This window comes from Zootermopsis nevadensis, unplaced genomic scaffold (assembly GCF_977971745.1).
Source record: "Zootermopsis nevadensis isolate Lab colony 2312 unplaced genomic scaffold, Znev_1.0 Znev_ptg000017l, whole genome shotgun sequence".
NCBI lineage: Eukaryota > Metazoa > Arthropoda > Insecta > Blattodea > Termopsidae > Zootermopsis > Zootermopsis nevadensis.
In genome coordinates this window covers 5,409,614-5,430,462 of record NW_028259149.1, presented here as the reverse complement: position 1 = coordinate 5,430,462, position 20,849 = coordinate 5,409,614, and the positions used below count along the sequence as shown (strand labels likewise).

General features: G+C 34.0%; 3 protein-coding genes across 14 annotated transcripts in view; 2 read left to right on the top strand and 1 right to left on the bottom strand.

Annotated features, from left to right (window-relative positions):
* The first annotated feature begins 318 nt into the window (after nt 1-318).
* On the top strand, nt 319-4,936 carry LOC110834459 (uncharacterized). The gene is made up of 3 exons (XM_022073630.2): nt 319-465; nt 635-846; nt 1,695-4,936. Exons 1-3 carry the CDS (start codon nt 319-321, stop codon nt 2,080-2,082), a joined length of 747 nt encoding a protein of 248 aa, XP_021929322.1. The 3' UTR covers nt 2,083-4,936.
* Nucleotides 1,484-18,976, bottom strand: LOC110834458 (uncharacterized). 10 transcript variants are annotated; one of them, XR_015535462.1, is made up of 10 exons: nt 18,700-18,975; nt 17,844-18,357; nt 17,491-17,583; nt 16,563-16,731; nt 16,012-16,271; nt 14,967-15,035; nt 14,574-14,711; nt 2,777-3,179; nt 1,885-1,978; nt 1,484-1,798 (listed from the first exon to the last, which is right to left on the bottom strand). XR_015535462.1 is itself a non-coding variant. In XM_087350206.1 (7 exons), the coding sequence occupies exons 1-7, from the start codon at nt 18,877-18,879 to the stop codon at nt 14,650-14,652; spliced, it is 1,344 nt and encodes a 447-aa protein (XP_087206332.1). In that variant the 5' UTR covers nt 18,880-18,976; the 3' UTR covers nt 3,365-14,649. The 10 variants fall into 10 exon arrangements, 3 of the variants coding, with proteins under 3 accessions (XP_087206332.1, XP_021929321.1, XP_087206331.1); XR_015535461.1 differs by having other exon boundaries at nt 1,885-3,179; XR_015535460.1 differs by having other exon boundaries at nt 1,484-1,978.
* Nucleotides 18,977-19,651: 675 nt separating this feature from the next.
* Sec71 (ADP ribosylation factor guanine nucleotide exchange factor Sec71) overlaps nt 19,652-20,849 on the top strand; it is a 30,207-nt gene continuing 29,009 nt past the window's right edge. Inside the window, exons 1-4 of one of the 3 annotated variants that reach the window (XM_087350193.1) lie at nt 19,652-19,669; nt 19,910-20,039; nt 20,261-20,442; nt 20,534-20,680. In XM_087350193.1, coding sequence (XP_087206319.1) covers nt 19,916-20,039; nt 20,261-20,442; nt 20,534-20,680 — 453 coding nt within the window. In that variant the 5' untranslated portion in view covers nt 19,652-19,669; nt 19,910-19,915. Of the gene's footprint in view, nt 19,670-19,785; nt 20,040-20,260; nt 20,443-20,533; nt 20,681-20,849 lie in introns of those variants that run through there. The other 2 variants (XM_087350194.1, XM_087350192.1) reach the window with 2 other exon arrangements.

The window sequence follows — 20,849 nt, the reverse complement described above, 5'->3', positions numbered from 1 at the left end:
GTTTTATTAACCTCATGTGCCTTCTAGATATTTTGATAAAAGATACAAGTGAAAGGACTGTTTATGCAGAAAGGACAAAATAAAGATCAGCATGAAGCACCACTCTAATAACGTATGGAAACTAGACTCTGTTAAATGACAACACACTTTGTAACAAATTTAGTCATTAAATGGGCATAAGTGAAGGAACCCCCACCTCTGTGATACTGACAATAATACCTTAACATTTGATAAACTTTTCATAGATATTGAATAAACTAGTTTAAGGACAAAAGCAGATGAAAGACTCTGGTTGAAAATCCTGTAATAAGTGACAACATGGCAACAATTAAACTGGATGATTTATTTGGGAAAAAGACAGAGGTTCCACAAGTGCTTGACTTATCACGAAGTACTATACAGTCCAAGGAAGAGTTTCAAAGGCTGCTTGATAAGGTTCCTGAGTACAAGATAAGACCAGAAAAGGTGAGTTTGACTTTGAAAGAACTTATTTTGCATATAAAACATACATTTGCATGTATCAATGGGCATATATTTGTATTCACACTGTTTGCTACTATGTGATATAACCTCATACTGCTTTTGTAATCGCAGTATCTTAAGCAGATTGCTAGCATGGACTTCCTTATGACAGGTACGAGAAGAAGATGTGAAAGTGCATGACAAAGACTTCACTTTCCATCCTTCAAAGCGAGAAATCAAGCAACGGGACTATGCTTATGCAAATCCAATCCCACCTGATATGCGTGCTGTGGCACTTGAAGACCTCAATCCAGTTGCTATTGACTGGAAAATGCTCACTTCTATCCGCCCCAAATCCAAGTTAGAAGAAGAAATGTTTTCTAGGTTTGTAAACTCTAAAATCTATGACAAAAATTGCATCAAGAATGTAAAGGTGTTCCATGTAATTGACAAGTGAAATATCTTCCATGTTTTAACTACAAATCTGTTGACGCAGCTAGAATATGTATCTCCCCCTGGATCCTCCCCATCTCATCCATTGGTCCAGACAAGTTTTGTGCTGGTCCAGCCTGCCCATATTTTTCCACCTGCTCTTACCCGCACTGTTACTCATTGCCCTGATAATGAAGGCAGTAAGCACCTCTGAAACATTGGTCACCTTCTAAGACAACACTATATCCCAGAAGGCTGTCATCATCCCTCTTCGAGTCCTGTTTTCCTACTCTACCATTTATTTCACAAATATTCCAGCCCTGCCCATGATGAGACAGATTTAACCATCTTAGTTGTGTACCTTTGACCTAGCATTAATTGGCTGGTCTCAGAATATAAAAAGTTTTAATGAATTTCATTATGTGGAAGGGAAAATAACTTACTATGTATAAATGTCCTTACCAAAATTCCTACTTTAAAATCAAAATTACAACAAACTACTCAACTCCGTACATTGTCTGATATATATTTGAAAAACACGACATTTCTGGAATAGGCAGTACCACCACCTTCATGTGATTGGTTGTCATTATAGTGAAAAGCAATTTTTATTTCCTTTATACAAATTAATTAATACTTTCAAAATTGAACAAGATACTCTTTGAGTACTAGATTTGTATACAAACCACTGGATCACTTGCAGGGTCAATCATTGTCACGAACCTCTAAGTATCACTGCCTGATATAGCAGAAACATATCAAAATGTAAAACAAATTAAATCAGAATGTTATCTGAACAGACTGGTCACAATGGGAAAGCTCCACTTACGAACTGCAGCTCAAGAAAAGAGAGCAACAAACGGGCCAATCCACATCCATCGGAAGAAGAATCGGGCAGGAATCACTGAAACACGAGCAGCAGTTTGTGCAGAATGTGGAGAAGAATTCTGCAGTGGGCTTAGCTGTGGTGAGTTCCTGTATGACTCTTACCTACGCATGGATATTGGAACACTGCACATAGATCCCTCTGGCAATGATGCTTCAAGTGGGAGGGGCTTTTCACCCATCAGAGAAAGAACAAAGTCTGGAAAGAAGAAAAAGAAACAAAAGCAATCACGCAGTGCAAAAAGGAAGAAAAAAGGAAAGTTTAAAGGTGGGAAAAAAAGTGCTAAAAAGGAAAAGGGTTGATACAAGTCAAATTAAATTACATTTCGCCTTAAGAATTGCATGTCATATTTACACCTACTTTCAGTAGTTTCTGATGTCTGCAATAAGGAAGCAAAATACTGAGACGTTTCTATCAAAAGACAATGACACACACAGAATGTAATAAAATTCTGTAGCTGTGCTGCTCTTACTCTTGGATTTCCTTTTCATTCACATGACTGTACTGAATGCAGGGTTCTCAGTGCTCCTGCTTGAGTACAAAACATAGCTTTTGCTCAACAGGAAAAGCTGTGTTACAAACTACACATCAGCAGGAAGTATGTAATGAGTATCAGTGGTTCCACTTTAAAAGTAAAAAGATGCGTGCTTGTAGCATCATTCTGTGTTAAAATAAAATTGTATCAACATTTCTAAAAATAATCATCATACAAACTTTATGTAAATGGTATAATATTTATGTACTTATATTACAAAATTTTTATTTTTAAGCATTTTGTAAATTTAGTGTCTATTTAAGAAAATGCAAGTAATTAATTTGTGTCATTGTGTAAAAACACAGCTTCTAATAGATCAATAAAAAACTGAATGAAATTTTCTGAACTACTGTTCATGTATACCAGGCATACTCAAACATGGGCACCTGCCAATGACAGGCAGTCAGGCATAGAGAGTTTAGGCAGAAAAGAATGAGAATTCACAATCAGTGATGTCCAACCTCTTTCTGCTGCTGGTGCACTGTAAATGTTATAACAACATGAGACTGCAAACTACAGTCTAAGTAAACACTAGATCAAAATCAGGCTATCCATTTATATCTCTGTACTGGCAAATAGCAGCCACGGTGGTCTAGCGGTTAGAACGCTGGCCTTGTAATCCTGGGGTCTCGGGTTCGATTCCCGGCGGTGCCCGAATTTATAACTTGTGTTGGGCAAGGCCGGTCTAGGAAACACGGAGTTTTCCTCCGGGGGCTTCCCCGGTTTCTCCGTGGCATCCCAACATTTTACTCCATTCACACACAGAAGAAGGCAATGGCAAACCACTCCTGGATCATCTGCCAAGAACGTATATGAACAGGTCCCAGTCCGAGAAAAGGATGGAAGGATCCTGTTCATATGGACCTGTCATCAGACAGAACACTAAATAAATAAACTGGCAAATCTCTAATTCTAATAAAGAAAGAAGAACTTGATAATTTCATATGTCCAATTTTGAGAGGCCTTGGCAGTTTCAGAAAGATTGAATAAAACACAAAATATGGAACAGGACATGAAATGGAAATCAAATCTTAACTACCAAAACCAAATTACTGTTTCACAATTTATTTTCAAATTCAAATGGTCCCAAATGATATATAACTTCACACCAAATAACCAACAAACATATGAAACACTTTCTATATACTTTATCCTTTACTAATTTGTTTCATTATAATTTATTCATACAAATAATAATTAGAAGAATTAACAATTTTTTTAAAATAAACAAACATTAACACCTCTACTTATCTGCAAGGAGAAAACAAATCTGGCTGCACAATGTGAAAATCATATAGACAGTACTGGTGAATAATTGAACTAAGACACAATTTTAGAATAAGTATTTCCTTCATTAAAGTATATAACCAGTCAACTGATCACCACTGTTGGTGCATTACTGGCTTCAGTGCAAACACAAAAGGCATGATTTGTGTTACACCAGCTTATCAGACCAGTGACAATGAATTATGCATAAACAATGAGCTGAAAACAAAGCTAAACAAAATTAAAATAACACAAATTTCCAACCACAGACTTCTTCTTGTAATACCAATAAACTTTTTAAGCAACATATGTAACACTTACAAGCAGTGAGTCTTGTAGACTACACATCTGTAACATTACCTCCAGTTCCTCTGTATAAAATATTATTATTTCCAAAATCTGCAAACAAAACTAAACTTTACATAATATTTATAGTTCATCATCTGAATATTATATATCATACAAAAGGCAAATACAAGAGGATATGGTATCAAGAACATGAAGTTAAAGATTTAAGTGAAAAGTAGCCCAACAGCTGCATATCAATATAGGGCATGTCAAGTTATATTATTTAGACACATGTTATAACCAAACTCAAATACCAACTTTGGCTTAAGTTAATTTCCCAGAAAGGTACCATTTCATTGTAGCAACTTCTCTCCATGGCTGGCATATAACCATTTCTTCAAATTGTTCTCAGTTGAATGGATCTATATTTATTTCTTCATTTAAATGTCTGTATTACCTTTGTAAACTCTTAGAGAACAATCTGATAAATATTAATTTACAATGGCAAAAAATTAACTTTTCATAGAGGATTTTTTTGTATTTTCTTACAGGAATTAAATCATAAAAATATTCAACTCAAGTTACGTTTTACTTCTTTCTAATTCTGGGAAAATACTGGTTGGAATAAATTTGAATAATTTGGCCAAAATTTTAACTGGGCATAAGTTAGTTTAATGACATGACATCTCATTTTCAGCATTTCCATGGGTTATAACATCTTTAATATTTATGACAAGGCATACTTGTTACTTATCAGCACAGAAAATTGGAAATGGGTTTTTGGTTCTTCAATGATGTATACTGTAAAATGAAGTATATCTTAAACTGCAGTCCTATTTATATTTATCTTATATCTGTATAACATTAATAAATCGAATATTTAACTGAAATAAGTAAAGAATGAAAAGAATGTAAAAAAGGTATTATATTGTTTTAGAAGTAATAAGAATACTGTCTCTAGCAAATGTTGCTCATTATATCCATTACTGCTTTTTCCCCATGATTACTGCTGACATTTTAATGTAAATGATGTATGCACCAAATAAAAGTAAACATTAGGCCCTGAATGTGCCACTTTTGATTTTAAAATCAACATTTTATAATGCTGACTACATTCACTTCATGGTCTGGTACAGCTAAGTCTGAGTATCAATAGAATAAGTGTGAACTAGAAATAATTAAGATTTATGTTTTAATCTATGCCTGTTCCCATTTTGTAGCATATCAGGAGGCATTTCAACAGGAATCTGCTTTGGTTATAACTACAATATTTAAAACCTAGGGTCATCATAAACAGCATTTAAAAATTAAACACTGATACTACATAGGTATAGCATGATGGCAACATCAGGTGAGGCACACTACAAAATCACAAAAGCATTAGATGATGTGGCTTTGGAGTACATTTTTTACCTGGAGTACATAATTTTAATAATCCAAACTGAAAACAAATTAGCATATTGAAAGCCTTTGTTTTAATATTAAATAAAAAATCGTATGAACAAGACCACAAAGCAAAGCAATGAGTACTCCTCGGACAATCAGCCATGTAAGCATGAAGTTCAAATCCATTTCAGAGACTGTCTCTGCCTCCATCAGGGTGGAACAACCCTGTGACAGAGGCTGTGAAAGCTTCAAATCTTATATATTCTGAAGAAATATTTTCAACATAACACAGGAAACACATAGAAAGGAAATAGCAGAAAAAAAATAGGAAGGTGAAAATATCTATTTAATTTCATAACAATCCCATCATCTACATATTAAAATGCAATCTATAATGATGACCAACTGAAGGTTCTAGACCATCTACAACTACCATCCTTACCATTCAACAAGAAGAAGAAAATTTATTCTACTCAGATTTATACTCTTCACATATTATGGAAAAGAATATGATGACCTAAACAGTCATTTACTCTGGAAATTATAAAACACACATTAATACAAGCAATAAAATTGTTTTATAGAAACAAATACATATAAAAATGTAAATGCAGAAATTCCTGCTACAAAGAAGGGCTTATGACAGGAATGTGGTTTATCACCTATACTGTTTTACGCAACAGCAACGAGGCCTTACAAGAATGGAAAAGTTGCAGATGGGGTCCTGTCGATACCTGTCAGAAAAATTAATATGATACTATATGCAATTGATCACGGCCTACAATCTTGAATCAAGGATGAATTTCAAACCATGGCACACCAACCAAACATAATTACAAATAAAAGCCACCAAATAAAATCCATGGGAATGTATAAAAATTGTTTTAGACAGTTACCATAATTTAATATTTATGAAACTCCACCTCAGACCACAGAAGGGGTATGAAAATAAAATTAGTCTTGTAACAAAACACACAGCATTACAAAGAGAAACTTCAGCAAATGTTATGATAAACAAAAACAAGACCTGAACAAAGCAAAAATAGAACATGGTGGTGAGGAATAAGTAATGAACAAAAGTGTCATTGTAAGACTGGAAGCAGCACAAATGAGGTAACCTTCCCATGGAACTGCAGAACAAGATCACCAAAATATTGGCTATACATACACAAACATAATACCAAAACAGGAACTGAAATATAAAACAATGAAGCATAGAGATCCTAGATGGCCAAAGAAAAGATGGAAAGATGAACCACACCTACAAACTGATTAGATAACTGTCTTCTGGGATGATGTGCTGTGCAATCTGGTAGAAACTGGCTATGTTTCAGAGGTGCTTACTGCCCCCACCATCACTACATTGCATAATATCCCAGAAGACAGTCCTCTTCATGCTTCCCACAAGACCTGAAACCTCACCTACAAAGTTCATTAACAACTAATCCCGCTTACTTCATGACAATGCTGAGTAAAAATTAGATATGCAACTACTTGTACTGTACAACGTGAGACATTCAATGTACTGATCCTCAGAAAACCCAGTGCTGTTTTACTGATGTGCAAATCAGAAAAGGTTTGAAACCATTGATGTACATGTTTTAAGTTTAATGGGATAAATAGATGACTCCATATTTATTTCATATTATGCTATGTAATATATTTTCTTATTCTTGCAAGAAGTCTTGTATTTACAATGTCATAGTAAAAGCCACTTCCAATCTACGTTACTGACAAATAATACTTTATGACCTTAAATTATAAGATTTAGTATATAAATTTACATAAAATTTCAGGTACATATCAATCAACACACCACAAGCAAGTTAATAAAATATTTTATGCTGACATGTGAGGGACTGATGAAAAATTCCAGTACATTTTAACTTGTGGTAAGCAATAATTTCCAAATATCAAAAACAAACCTGACCAAAATATTGCACATGCATATACAAAACACTGACATGGTTGACTTATATTTTGACATTACAAAACATAACCAGTTATCAAGATATAATTCAAATAATCACTGTACCCTTGTAATAGACAATATACTTTTTGTCAATGCTTGGTTACATCATTATTCATTCTGGCACTTCCTTTAAATAAGCAGAATCACTACTACAATAAAAAATATTATATACCGAATTGTTCACTTGGGCATAACTTCATGGCTTCAGGAACAGGTCGATTGATTAAACAGCAATGATAAGTCTGCGTCTCCTCCAACTCATATATTTTATTATTCTATTGGCACTGCTTTAATATTCTGTGGTCTTTCTTACTCAAGAAGGCTCATTAGATAATTGTTTCTGTTTGAGTCAAATATTGCTGAAAACTTGCATGACAATTACATTTTACAAAAAAACATTAAGTGAAACCATATTTGCTGCACCACAATTATCAAAGTACTTTTATGATCAACAGCTTAGTATAAAAGCATACTAGAATGTGTTTTAAATTATTCACAAAGAAGATATGCACTGGTGACTTACTTTAACTGCAATCAAGATGTGTACTGTAAGACAGATGAAGCTGATGTTTTAGTGGACAGGGTAGCCTAATAATTTTAACAATTAAATAATCATTCCATACTAAAAAGTAATAAATGGAAAGAAAAGCATGGGAAAAGCTGTGTCCAGTTTAAAATATCTACACAGTACATTACAATCTATTACTGAATAAGATGACAAACAAGTATCACTATGATCACACTCAAAAAATAAGGCACTGACAAAATAATTTAACTGCTCATTAACAAAGCCAGACTATTCTGCCATTTTATTTGGGTCACCAGCTTGCTTTCTGCCATTAACAATGTCTATCAGTAGGTGTTTCCTAAGCAATTGACGGTAAAAATAATTGGGGTGTCTGTATGAGGTCAAGCTGTACGGACTATAGATTTCACCGAGTTAATGGCTAATAGGTCAAACACATGACTTCATTTTCAAACACTAATAAAAGAATTTCACACATTTCACTCTCATTCAGAGGTGGATTCAGGCAGAATAGCAAGCAGACAAACTTTGGCTATCTAATGGACCTTCTATAACTCATACTTAATTCAAATGTAACATAAACCTTGTTGCCTTCTGCTGCAGTAGCATGTAACCAGAGCGTTCACATACAAATACCACTTAACAGCAACATAGCCTTGATGAAAATGCACTAAAAATGGCATATCCAAAATTCTACTTTGTACCCTGTGTGTGTCAACATAAAAACTAAGAACACAAAAAACATCAAGACACTAAAATGGCTCTCTTCTGGGTTGTAGTACCATGTACTCTGGTAGTAGTTTACCAGTGTTTCAAGAGGTCCTTGCTGCCTCCATCACCAGAGCGATCATCATCCTGATGATGGAGGCAGTAAGAATCTCTGAAACAAAGGTAAACTACCAGAGTACTTGGTGCTACAACCCAGAAGACAGCCATATTCATACTCACTGCTCTGAGAACCTCAAATCCTACTTATCAAGACACTGTGGCCTTCAAACTCAGCCAAAAAATAAAAAATTGCAGAACACAGATTTCTTTCATGTCACCCGGATATGTAAGAGCTCAAATCACATCACTTGTTATTTATGCACACAACACATAAAACATATATATATAAACCTTTTAACATTTGTAAATTCTTAATGTGCCCTGACATCCACCACTGTAGACATTTTGTATAATATTTTTCAAACTTTATAAAAAGAAAAGCAGCACTACTTTCAACAAAATAAAAAACCCAACCACGCTAAATAATTTCTTCTGCTGAATACATGCACAAAATAACTTACCCAAAATGCACCTAAATCTATACACTTATAATACAGTTAAAGATATTTTCTCTGCCTTTTTCCTAGAAGTAACTGGATAACACTGCATGATTTAGTAATAACAATTTAGTCCCAGCAGCTCCATTTCTAATAAAACAGGACAAACACAAGTCCTTGATTTAACATAATTACAGGGATAGTTGGGGTAAGGTATGTTGGAAGGCAACAGGAACAAAATGAACAAAAATATATTAAAATTTATCTTACACCCACTCATACAAAATGCATGCACCCAATAATTAAGGTAAACAAGTACATACAGTCTTATTGCATCATTTATTCTTTCCCTGTCATTCATTCAATAACCTATGTCATCCAGTTGTATGAAATAGATCCTGGCACATCTCAAACTTTCAACCACCACCACCAAAACTGAATTTAGAACTTCACTAAAGAACATCAATGTCAAAACAATTTCATTTAAAATTACTGATCATAAACACTTGCAGTATAGCTACCAACAATACTACTGTGTGAGGGGTTAGACTACAGACTCAGCAGCAATAATATGGTATCAAAAGATTTGCATTGTTAGAACAGTATTATGTAATATTACTGCTGTAGTTGAACAAATATGGTTCTTGCAGGTCCTAAAATTCATTTACTTACTACCAGATGCCAGTGTCTCATAGTACAGTCACAAAATATCAAAGTTAATAAGTATCATTTTTCAATCTGCCCATTATAACAGCTGTTCACAGTATGCTTACTTTTGTTGTCATGGCATACAATAAAGAAGAAGTTACTTTCTGTACCTAAAACAGTAATATCTGTGTGCAGATCTCTTTTTAAACATTTTTTTGATCAAAATTCTAGCTCATCAGCATTCAGTTTTACAGTATAATAATATCAGAATCTATTTCATTGTCTGTCTTTATTAAGTGATCTTCCCTGGCCTGCAAAAATAATTAATAAATCAAAACATAGTATTAGACCACTACAGCCTTATCATAAGTGTTAATGACAGCTTCAAGGTTTCTCCAAAATGAAGAGTTGAGAGGAAAAAGAACATGAGTGTTAATTGTTTTGACTCAAATGTGATAGATTCTTACTAACACACTTATTTAAACTTCAGTGTATGCAAATACACCAAAAAATGAGATTATTTACTTCAGGAATAGATATGTCACAGACAAGACAGGCAACACCACTCTACCCACAATCCCCGAGTTGAACAGGGCTTGTGATTCATTAACACAAAGTAAACACTACTACACAACATTGCACTGTATCTATCCCTAAAGAGACAGTTCTGTGGGGGCAGAAGTGTGCTATCACAAATCCAATCTGAAACAACTGCTACACGTGATACAAATACTGTAAGAAACTGTCTTAGATCTTGTGTGTTACAAAAGCAAACATCTCAGAACATTTGTAAGTAACCAATATTTTGTTAATTAATTAGAATTAAACAACAGACAATAAAAATACTGTTTTGAATAACAGACTGACATTATACAAATATTTATATATATAATATATATAGGCATATAGAAGTTCTTTTTGTGTCAATTTTCTTTTAGAATTATACATTATATCACACAACTGTTTTGTTTAATTTCATTTACATTGTACTGATTTAGTTATTACAAAAACTGTAAGGCATTCATTTCACTGGTCCACTATACTTAACTTTCGTGTCTGCAAACAACTTGGAATAAGACATGCATGCAGATTTTCAGGAACATAATAAATCAGGAATTTATTTCTTGATACAGTTCTGAAATTAAGACAAACATGAATGTCACGTATGAAGTTAAGAACTGAAAACTGTCTACAAGTTTGTAGACCCTACCACCACAAATTATAATACTTCACAATATATTCTTCAAGGTGATATTATACCATACGAAACCATCTCTGTGATTGGTTGGAGACTTGGATCAGTTCATTTTTTGGCACCATATTTGTCTTTTCAGTGTCAGTCCATGTGAAAAGGGAAAGAAGTCAGTAATTACTGTAGTAAGAGATACTTTTGATTCATAGTTTAGTCAGATCCCAACATTGTAACTTTACTCAGAAAGCAATTCTAACTGTACTAGCAGTTCACAACTGACAGTAGGCCTATATTAAAACCCCTGGCTGAAAAACAAGATATCAACTATAAAAAACAGCTGCTTTAATCACTTCACCATGTATATTATTCCTCATTATATCATATTCCTTAAGAAAAAATTCTTTTAAAGAACAGCACATCACAGTACTAGACAGTCGAGAATGAAGATACAACAAAAAAGGTGAAATACATCTGTAACCATATATCTTATCATCACAGTAAAAGCACTATAACTTCATGGTAAGAAAGGCCACATACTCATATACAGTGAACACTGTTACCAAATTTAAAGCTATTAACTCATTCAATATCTGAAACAAGGCAAAAATCAAATCCTCGATAAACTGCAGTCATTGCATAAAGGCTGTCAAAGAAATCAGAAACCAAATTTTTAGATTCTGATATTTTGTAGATAAAGTATAACATTATAGTAACCCATACTTGGCCCACAGACTGCTTTCATCATCATGCTATTAAGTTTTAACACAACAATCATTTCTTCATAATGAAACAAACCAAACTGTCTAAATTCATATTTCCAAACTAGGTGATAAAAACTCACCACAAAACTATCAATTAATTAGGCTTGCCCTGATAAACAATGAGTTTATTAGAGCATGTTTAAATCTCTTCCAGAGACAAAATGCGGTATATAAAAATACATGACCCAAATAAAATTATGTTCACACACAAACAAAAGAAGGAAATGTAGCAACAGGACTTGTTAAAGGGTTTAAATAATTGTCTGCTGGAAAGTAACAAGCAATGCTTACTCTGCATTGTACATAAAATTGACACTGCAACGCTTGTCCCTTGGATTCATTTCTGGAATGGTAATATAATAATAGAACACAAACAGAAAAAATTCAACACTAAAGAAAAACTTAAAACACACATAAAACAAAATACATTGTATTCCATTATGAATAAACACACATTCTAACTACACCACCTCAGAAACACAGTGGCCTATCAGTATAACGTGAACAGAGGTGTAAGCATTCTGCTTCAGCAAAGAACTCGCAGACTGGCAGAAAAATAGCCAGTATTCTCCAATACACATCTCATTCATAAAGAAATCTTCAATCTACATAACATATGCAAGGAATATTCAAACTTAACTGATGGCATGTCACATCTGTAATTAATTTTACCATCTCATAATGACATTGCTATTAAATGTCATATCTGCGTAATAACTTGGCCGCATATATATCACAGAGAAAAGTAGGCGTAATTTCCTAATAATGAGCTTTAAAGAAATAATGATTTTATAACATGTTACATTCTTATGTTTGTTTTTGTTATCTTACACTATAAATTCTGGCATCCAAAAAAAAAGGTTTAACCAATGAGTACTAAAAATCCTGCATATTATACTTTACCTAATAATGTCTGTGCTCAAGTGCAGCAGAAACTTAAAACACTGCCAACTTTAAAAATTCTTACATGTCACTCATATAGAGTATTTTAAGATGACATGGTCATAGCTCACTGCACAGTATCCTGTAAGTTACAAATCTGATTAAATTTACAATCATGCAAAGACTATAAAATTTGCTTTTACACAGTTCACAATGAAACTAGAGCAGAATTAATTAATGCCTCCTGATAACTGTATACAGTGAAACCTTGATGCATCGTTTTCGGCGGGGGTGGGAAATAAAAACGATGAATGCGGGAAAACGATAGATGCGGGAAAGCATTAAAATTTAAAAAAAAACAATGTTTCTCTTTCAAAGTTAATTCTTTTTACCAAAAAAGTCTTTAATGGACAACTGGTTTGTTGAAACTTTACGTTTTAGACCAAACAGAGCACTTTCCACGTTCAAAATGTTTTCTTCGTCACGTTCACTAATATTAAGCGCATAAAAGAACGACTTCACTTTCGCCAATGCAGCGTGTGCTTCGGCAAAACTCGGCAAAGCTTCGGGCTCACATTCGTCGTCTTCGTCTTCCTCACCACTCCAACCCCCTTTGCGGACAATAACAGGAAGAATGGAAATACTATTACTGCCGAACTCAACGAAACGTAGCTGTAGAAGACCCTGAACCGCTGGAAACTAGATGAACCAGAAGAATGAAAAGTGCCGCCAGCCTTTCCTTTGTACTTGTAATAAAAGCATTTGTGAAGAAATTCACACTGCACATGCCATCTGGCATCGCTGGAACGAAATATGAGTGCACCCTAATTAAAATCGTAAAATTTCTGACAATGAGCACCGCCATTCACTCCAACTATCACCCCTGCACCGCTGACCCTCATTCCAAAACAATGTGCTGGTTGGGCGACATAACAGGTTACCGCTACTGTGTATTCCAAAAGCATTGTGCGTCTTTCGGTATTAATTTATCTCAAAACCCAGCATTTTAAATTCTCAGAAACGATCATTGCGGGAAAATTGTGGGACGGGACTAAGATTTTTGAACGATCGATGCGATAAAACGATAGTTCGAGGAACGATAGAAGCGGGAAAATGTAACATTATTTTATATGGGATGTATTCGGGACCGAACAAAACGGACGATGCATCCGGGAAAACGATAGTTCCGGGAACGATGGATAGAGGTTTCACTGTAATTACTATTCTGTCATCATGTGTCAAGCTTTATACTAACCAAAAATGTTAACACATTGTATATAAACCTCTACTTCTTTTGGTGAAAATTTTTAATCTGCATGGCATTTAACTTAATGCACTTATAAATGAATAGTACATGGGTTTTTAGATATGACTTAAAAACTGCTACCAGTCTCAACATCTCAAATCGCACAGCCAGTAAACATCAAGAATGGCAACAGAGTACCTGTAATGACCAGCACTCCTTTTCTCCACAGTATTTGCTATAAAATGAGATTGGAGTAAACATTTTAGTAGTACACAATTTGGATCTAAACAAGCAATAATTTTAAAACAAATTCAAAGATGAAAACCAATTACTGATTATAAAGGTACGTAATTAAATATTTTAACCGCATGTGACATTTTTAAAACAAAAAGTATATTAACTTATAACATAATGTGCAGAAAAGTGGACTCCCAGACTCATGTCATCACTATAATCAGTATGCAGGGACACAAAACAGAGCACAGTAGACACCACAATTTACCAAAGCCCACTGTGTTTCAGCAACAGTGTCAAATTTCTGTTAGTCTTTTAAATCCTTGAGATCCATGCTAAATATAAAGGCAATTTGAAACAAACAGCTCCTGCTGTAAGTATTGGTTAAGAGAGTGAGTGATGGACATGCTGGCATTCCATCTACAAAGACCCTCCATCTGAGCCAATCAGAACCAAGTTGCACAAAATGTAGAGCAACTAGGAATTGCATGTAGGCCATCAGAATTGGAATTCAGGTTGCAACAATCCACCGACTTCTATGTAATTGTTTATTTCCACTCCAGTTATTGTAGAAAAATAAATCTCACAATACCTCAAGAAGACGGATTAATTTTATTTCTCCACCATTTCTAAAAAGCTGTCTCATTTCTTCATTTTTTTCTTCTGGTTCACTGATCCTTGCGGACTTTCTTCTTGTTTTTCTTCTGTGCTTTTGCTTCTTTCCAAACATCTATAATGAAAGAGTTTAAAAAATTCAAGACTCAAATACACAGTTCAACAGAAATAGAATTATTTCATATGAGAAACATTCGGGCACGTGCATATGAGCACACACACACACACACACACTTGTTGTATATTCAAGAATCACAGCATTCCTAAAAATAAATTCATGTTATATGAAAAATTATTTGGCCTTGATGGAAGAACATGCCACTTTCTGAAAAAATTATAATGTGTGATATGATGACATGAAACAAATTACCTCCAAGTTCATCAAAAGCCACAGTGTTTTCTAGTTCATTCTTGGGTATGGTTTCTGCCCTAGTCTCTGCTGAAAAAAATCAGATAAATAACATTAAAAGACCATTATAGTTCATACAGGATTTAACTATGGAGAAGAAGTTTTTTCAAAAAGCCATCAGTTATTTGACTGATGTAGAAATTTGCCTTTCATTGATCCTGAAGGTTAATTACATGTCCACAACATATTTCCACTGTTCCCTACCAAGCAAGGCTGTATTTTTGCTTAAATCTTCTAATCTGTCCACGTCAGTGTGTAACATTTTATAACACCCTATTATTTACACTGAAAGGATTTTAGTCCCCAAGCTGATGGACCATCTACTGTCAGCAGTCCACAACTATTTAAGCAATACACAGAAGAGAACTTTGGCCATACATTACTGAATGAGCTAATAAAGCTCCTCTGTACAAACACAATTATGTAAATTAAGCGAGATCTGAGGCTTTTACAGCACAGCACAGCACAGGATGATAAAAGAAACATTTCAGTTTCCCTTGCTGACAAACTCCTTATATCAGCAGGCAGTAGCAACTGGTAATTTAGTCTGTAAACTATGCAACAGGAGAACTTGTGACACACGACAGATTTTTTGAAATTCAGTAACCATTTCTAACATTTTCAAGTTAATTGCAGTTCCTGATTCTGAATGGCTGTACTATGTAAATGCAGGCTGTATTGAAAAAGAATCCACATTAGCACTGAACTGTCATTAAAGCCTTGAAATCTTCTACTTTCAAGGGTCACCAATATGAAAGTATGACACTGTAACTTTAAATGAGAGGCCCCTTGCATGACCAAACAAATACTGGTAATAGCAATTCCAATAAACCCACACCAAAACACTGATGTAAGTACATGAAAATTTACCTCTATATTGTGGTCACACTGCTTCTGCTACAGACTTAACATAAATAGTTGATACAGAAACTTCTGAGGCAATAATAAAGAATTAAATTCTTATGCTACAAAACAAATATAAATAATTTCAAGAGGAAGAACTTACCTTCTCCCTTGACTTCATTTTGTTGTTTCTGCTCAACTTGTACCTCAACAACTGGAGGAGGCAGAGTTACTACCTCAGTTTCTATTGCTGTGTCAATTGCCACAGCAGCTTCTGTTTCTGAAGATTTGCCAGATGATTTCTTCTTGCTCTTCTTCTTTGATTTTGTTGCAGTTTCTGGGACAATCCTAGACTCTTCGGTTGATTTTATCTCTGGAGTTGCAGTAACTTCCACAACTGGCACAGCTTCCTCCTCTGGGCTTCTTATAAAATTGAGGGCAACAAATTTATAAGTATTATTTATAGTTTACAACTCTAAACGAGTCAGTAGGAAATTCAGTCACAAGGTAGTAAAAAAATAACTTATGTAGTACTGTCAATTCTGTCACAAAAAATTAAAATTAAGAGACAATTTCCAGTTCCAGCACAGATTCTTGTACCTCACACAAGATGTAATTCATCCTGTACATACGTACTAAATACTATATGTAACTATATTCTACAATGATATGTATAATCATTTTAGAATTATCGCTGAAAACATGAATGCTTACATTTTAACTTCATCTTTTTCTTCTATGTTGGATGGTTTCTTCTCTGGAGTCTTTTCATTATTATCATCATCAAGAATCTTAGTATCTTCAGCATGAACAGTCTCTATATTAGCAGCATCATTGCTTTTAGCTTTCTTCTTCTTAGATGGACTCCCTGTTTCCTTCTTTACTGTTGGAACAACAATACAACATATTAACTATGAATATCAAAAGCATTTGTTTTGATGTGGTTTGTTATAAGGTTCCGAGATCAAATAATGTGGCTGTAATTTTACCTGTAAAATCAGAATGAGAATTTAAACAAAATTAATTCTGCCCACTTGCAACTTTATTTCCTATAGCAAAATATTCAGGAGACAAAAAACTGGGTGGCACATTTTAACTCAAAAGTCATGCCACTTTTGCAAGATTTAATAATTCACAATGATTAGTTTCTGATTTATAATAAAACATTTTTATAGACTTGTATATATTTGCAAACCTACAGTGAATGTAACTAGCAATGTCATATCTGATCACTGACCATGGTATAATGTAAATAACAAAGAGTTTAATAATACTAACTGAACATCAATTTATGGAGTGCACTTCCACCAAGAACCCTACACTGCACAGAAGTGTGAGGTGGACTCAAAAAACAGAATTAATTCATTTATGAGTTCTTGATTGTGAAGCAGAACTGCATCTGAATATCTTAATCCTCAACATGGGTTATGTTACATTCTGAAAAAATACTACATTCATTCAAGTACAATTTCTGTAGAGAAATAAATATTTATTTCATGCAGAAACAATAATTACAAACCTGCAACACAAACACATAAGCAGTAATTTAAGATGTTCTATCATATGTCCCTGTTGATAGGGAGGATTTAAGAAGCCATGCTAAAGAAATAAACTTGGAATAATGTGTAAAAAAAGTATTTACCTATGTTTTCTGGAACAGCATCATCAGTAGTCAAAGGATCATCCTTTTTCCGATTTTTCTTGTCTTTTCTCGATAGTGCTTGCTCCCACTCCCCTGATAATGACAAAAATCATTAACCAACTTCTCTTGAATAAAACAAACCTAATATCTTTAAGTCCAGAGAAAAATTTTGTCATAAGCTAACCCAAAATTAAACTACAGATTTTATCAGAAAATGGTCCACAGAAGACATCTAAAACAAAGAGAAACTTGAAAGTTATTCTGATTTGTTATAAGGTTTTACTTAAAGGCAATTTTGGTTACTATTCTTATCCTGCCTAAAGGTCTTATTAATCAACTTATTATTTCATTACCATCATCAAAATCAATTGGCTTTTCTTCTGCCCTCAGCTTTGCAAGATTCTTTTCATTCTTCTTGTTCTTAATCTGTTCCACTTGATTCTCCTTTCCTTTGCCCTTTGATTGTTTAGGAGAAGAACTTTTGTTACTGTCCTTAGATGGAGATTTTTCTAAAATATCCTGCTTCCTTTCCTTCAGTTGCTTTGACAGGGGTTCTGAAGCTTCCTTCTTGCTTTCTTTCTGGATTTTGATAGCCACAGACTTGTTGACAGTTTCTTTGGTTCCTGGTTTACTCTGTTGCTCTTTAGCAGGAGATGTTTCCTGTTTGTTCTGTTTCTGATGCTTCCCAGCAGCCTTGTTAGAAATATCCTTTGAAGGAGACTTCTCGATATCATGCCTACTTTCTCTTCCTTGTTTTGGCACAACTTTACTGGTGTTTGATTTTGAGCTACCTGCATCATTTTGTTTCTGTTTTGTTTCTGCAATGTCTTCATTTACATTTGTTACATGGCCATTTGACTGTATCTTCTGCAAAAGGAAAACAAAATATGATCAGTTCTGAGGTCACTGCATAAACCCTTAAACACTCTACAAAAGCAGATGCACATCACTACAAATGTAACTGCAGCAGCATTTCTGGTTACATTTTCCCAAATTGGATCTAAATATTGTTTAGTAATTTACAGTCAACTACAGCATTGCCACACAAAAAAGCATAACCAATACTGCTTCCTTACATGTATTTATAATAGCTGAGAATTTTTGGATGGAGTAAATTCTTCTATGGAGTAGGAGTGAGATAGGATGCATAAATGTACCGAAAAAACTTGATAAATCAGTGCGTTCCTTCTCAAACAACGAGAATACTACCTTGTCCTTCGTTTTTCGTTTCTTGCCAGCTGGTTTCCGGTCATCGCCCGTATACGTGAGCTGAGCAAACGCAGGTTGCTCTGCAGATTTGAAACCAAATGCAAATACCAACACAGCACATATTAATACAACTCCAACTGGAAAAGCATACTGTGTGTTGACAACCTCCGATAATTCCATCTTGGTGTAAATTTTCCACGCACTCACATCAACAACTATCACTCATTTGCCAGGTGATCATAGATGATGACACGTACGTAAGGTCACCACTCACTGTGACCAACGTGGTGAGTTTATTACAAACTTTCTCAAGGAACGTGCTCAATTCTGTCTGGGGAATTTTAACAGTAATTGGGAAATTGTAATTATTACCATCACAATCTCCCAATGAAATTGAAAAGTTTCGATTAGAATTTCCCATCATAGTTGGGAAAGTTTTAAAATTGAAATTACCCAAAAATTGGAAAATTGACAAGAATTATTTTTACTTTTGAAAACGTTTAAAAGAAATATTGTTCTTGTAACGCATTAATGTGACTATATATTTATACCAAAATGAACCACTTTTATAGTATCTAATAACATGTTTTTGTTAATATACTTAAAATGACCTTCAAACGTTTTTATGGTTATGTATCAAGTAACAAACAAAAACACTTCCATTAGATTACAATGTTTCATATTTCATACGTTGTTACGGAAAATAAAAATAAAAATTTAATATAAGTATGTGCATATCAACGACAAACTAAGACGATATATACTTAAAGGATAATGTCTGACTATGCGAAATATCGCATACTAACATATTGAATTACATGAATTGTAGATATTCCACTTTGCCTATAACTGCTAGAAAATGTTTAGTTTGGGAAAGAGAGTTGCATTGAAGCATTAGTTAAAACTAAAGGAACTTCCATGTTTAAATGTTGGTAAAGAAAGTAAATCGACATTCTGACCGAATAATGAAGTGTGTTATTAAAACATATATTTTCACATTATAAAAACATACATGTTACAGTACTTAAATTTGATTAGTCTGATATTGAGGATAATTGCCGAATTAAGGAACAATAGCTTTAAATTTCACTACAGTATTAGCTCCGTTAAAAATGGCTTCCTGTGTTGATTGATTAGAATAATGGCGTTGTAAAGTGTTTGACATTATTAAGTACTTTACATTTGAAGAATGATGTTGTTATTCTTTTAGGTAACGATGCAAAGGACTTTTAAAACCAAAGAAATGTTTATTGTTAGAGCTCTAGAAAAGATACTTAGCGACAAAGATATAAAGCGATCGCACCACTCCCAGTTGAAACGGGCTTGTGAGGTGGCATTGGGTAAGTTGCTCATTTTGTTTTGAAATATGTTAACAGACTTTATTTAAAAACACTTTGATTGACCACAGTAAGTGGCGGTTATACTGTAAGTAGTTTTGCATTGCATGTAATTGAATGGTTGATATCTTTTAAGACAAGTTTTCATTAATTGTAATAGCTCTTAATCTTGGTTAAATTTGTTGATTAATTGTCATAACCTTACATTGTGATTATGTATATAGAAGAGATACGAAATGAACTGAAAGATGGAGGTCAGGATGGCCCTAACTCATCATCTGCCTTGCCATTACCAAAGAATGATGAAGCCAATATCATTACAGCAGAGAAATACTTTCTTCCATTTGAATTGGCATGTCAGAGCAAAGCAGCTAGGATTGTTGTCACAGCTCTTGATTGTCTTCAGGTATATAACTTGTTACTGAACTAGTGTTTTGTAAAGTACAGATTTTATTCTCATGCTACATACATTTGTAAATCAAACTTATTCATTTCAGAAACTCATAGCTTATGGACATTTAACTGGAAATATTCCTGACTCAACTACTCCAGGAAAATATCTTATTGATCGCATTGTTGAAACAATATGTGGATGTTTCAGTGGCCCACAAACAGATGAAGGGGTTCAGTTACAAATAATAAAGGTAATAGAATTTATAAATTTTATAAATGTGTAAGCATTGTGATCCATTACTGAAGTCATATTGTTAGGCTGATATGCATATTACTAGAGACTTCTCAGAAAGGTGATTAAATGTGGGACATTTTGAGAGGTCTACCTTATGTAAGTTTTTGATGGTTTTTATTTGTTTA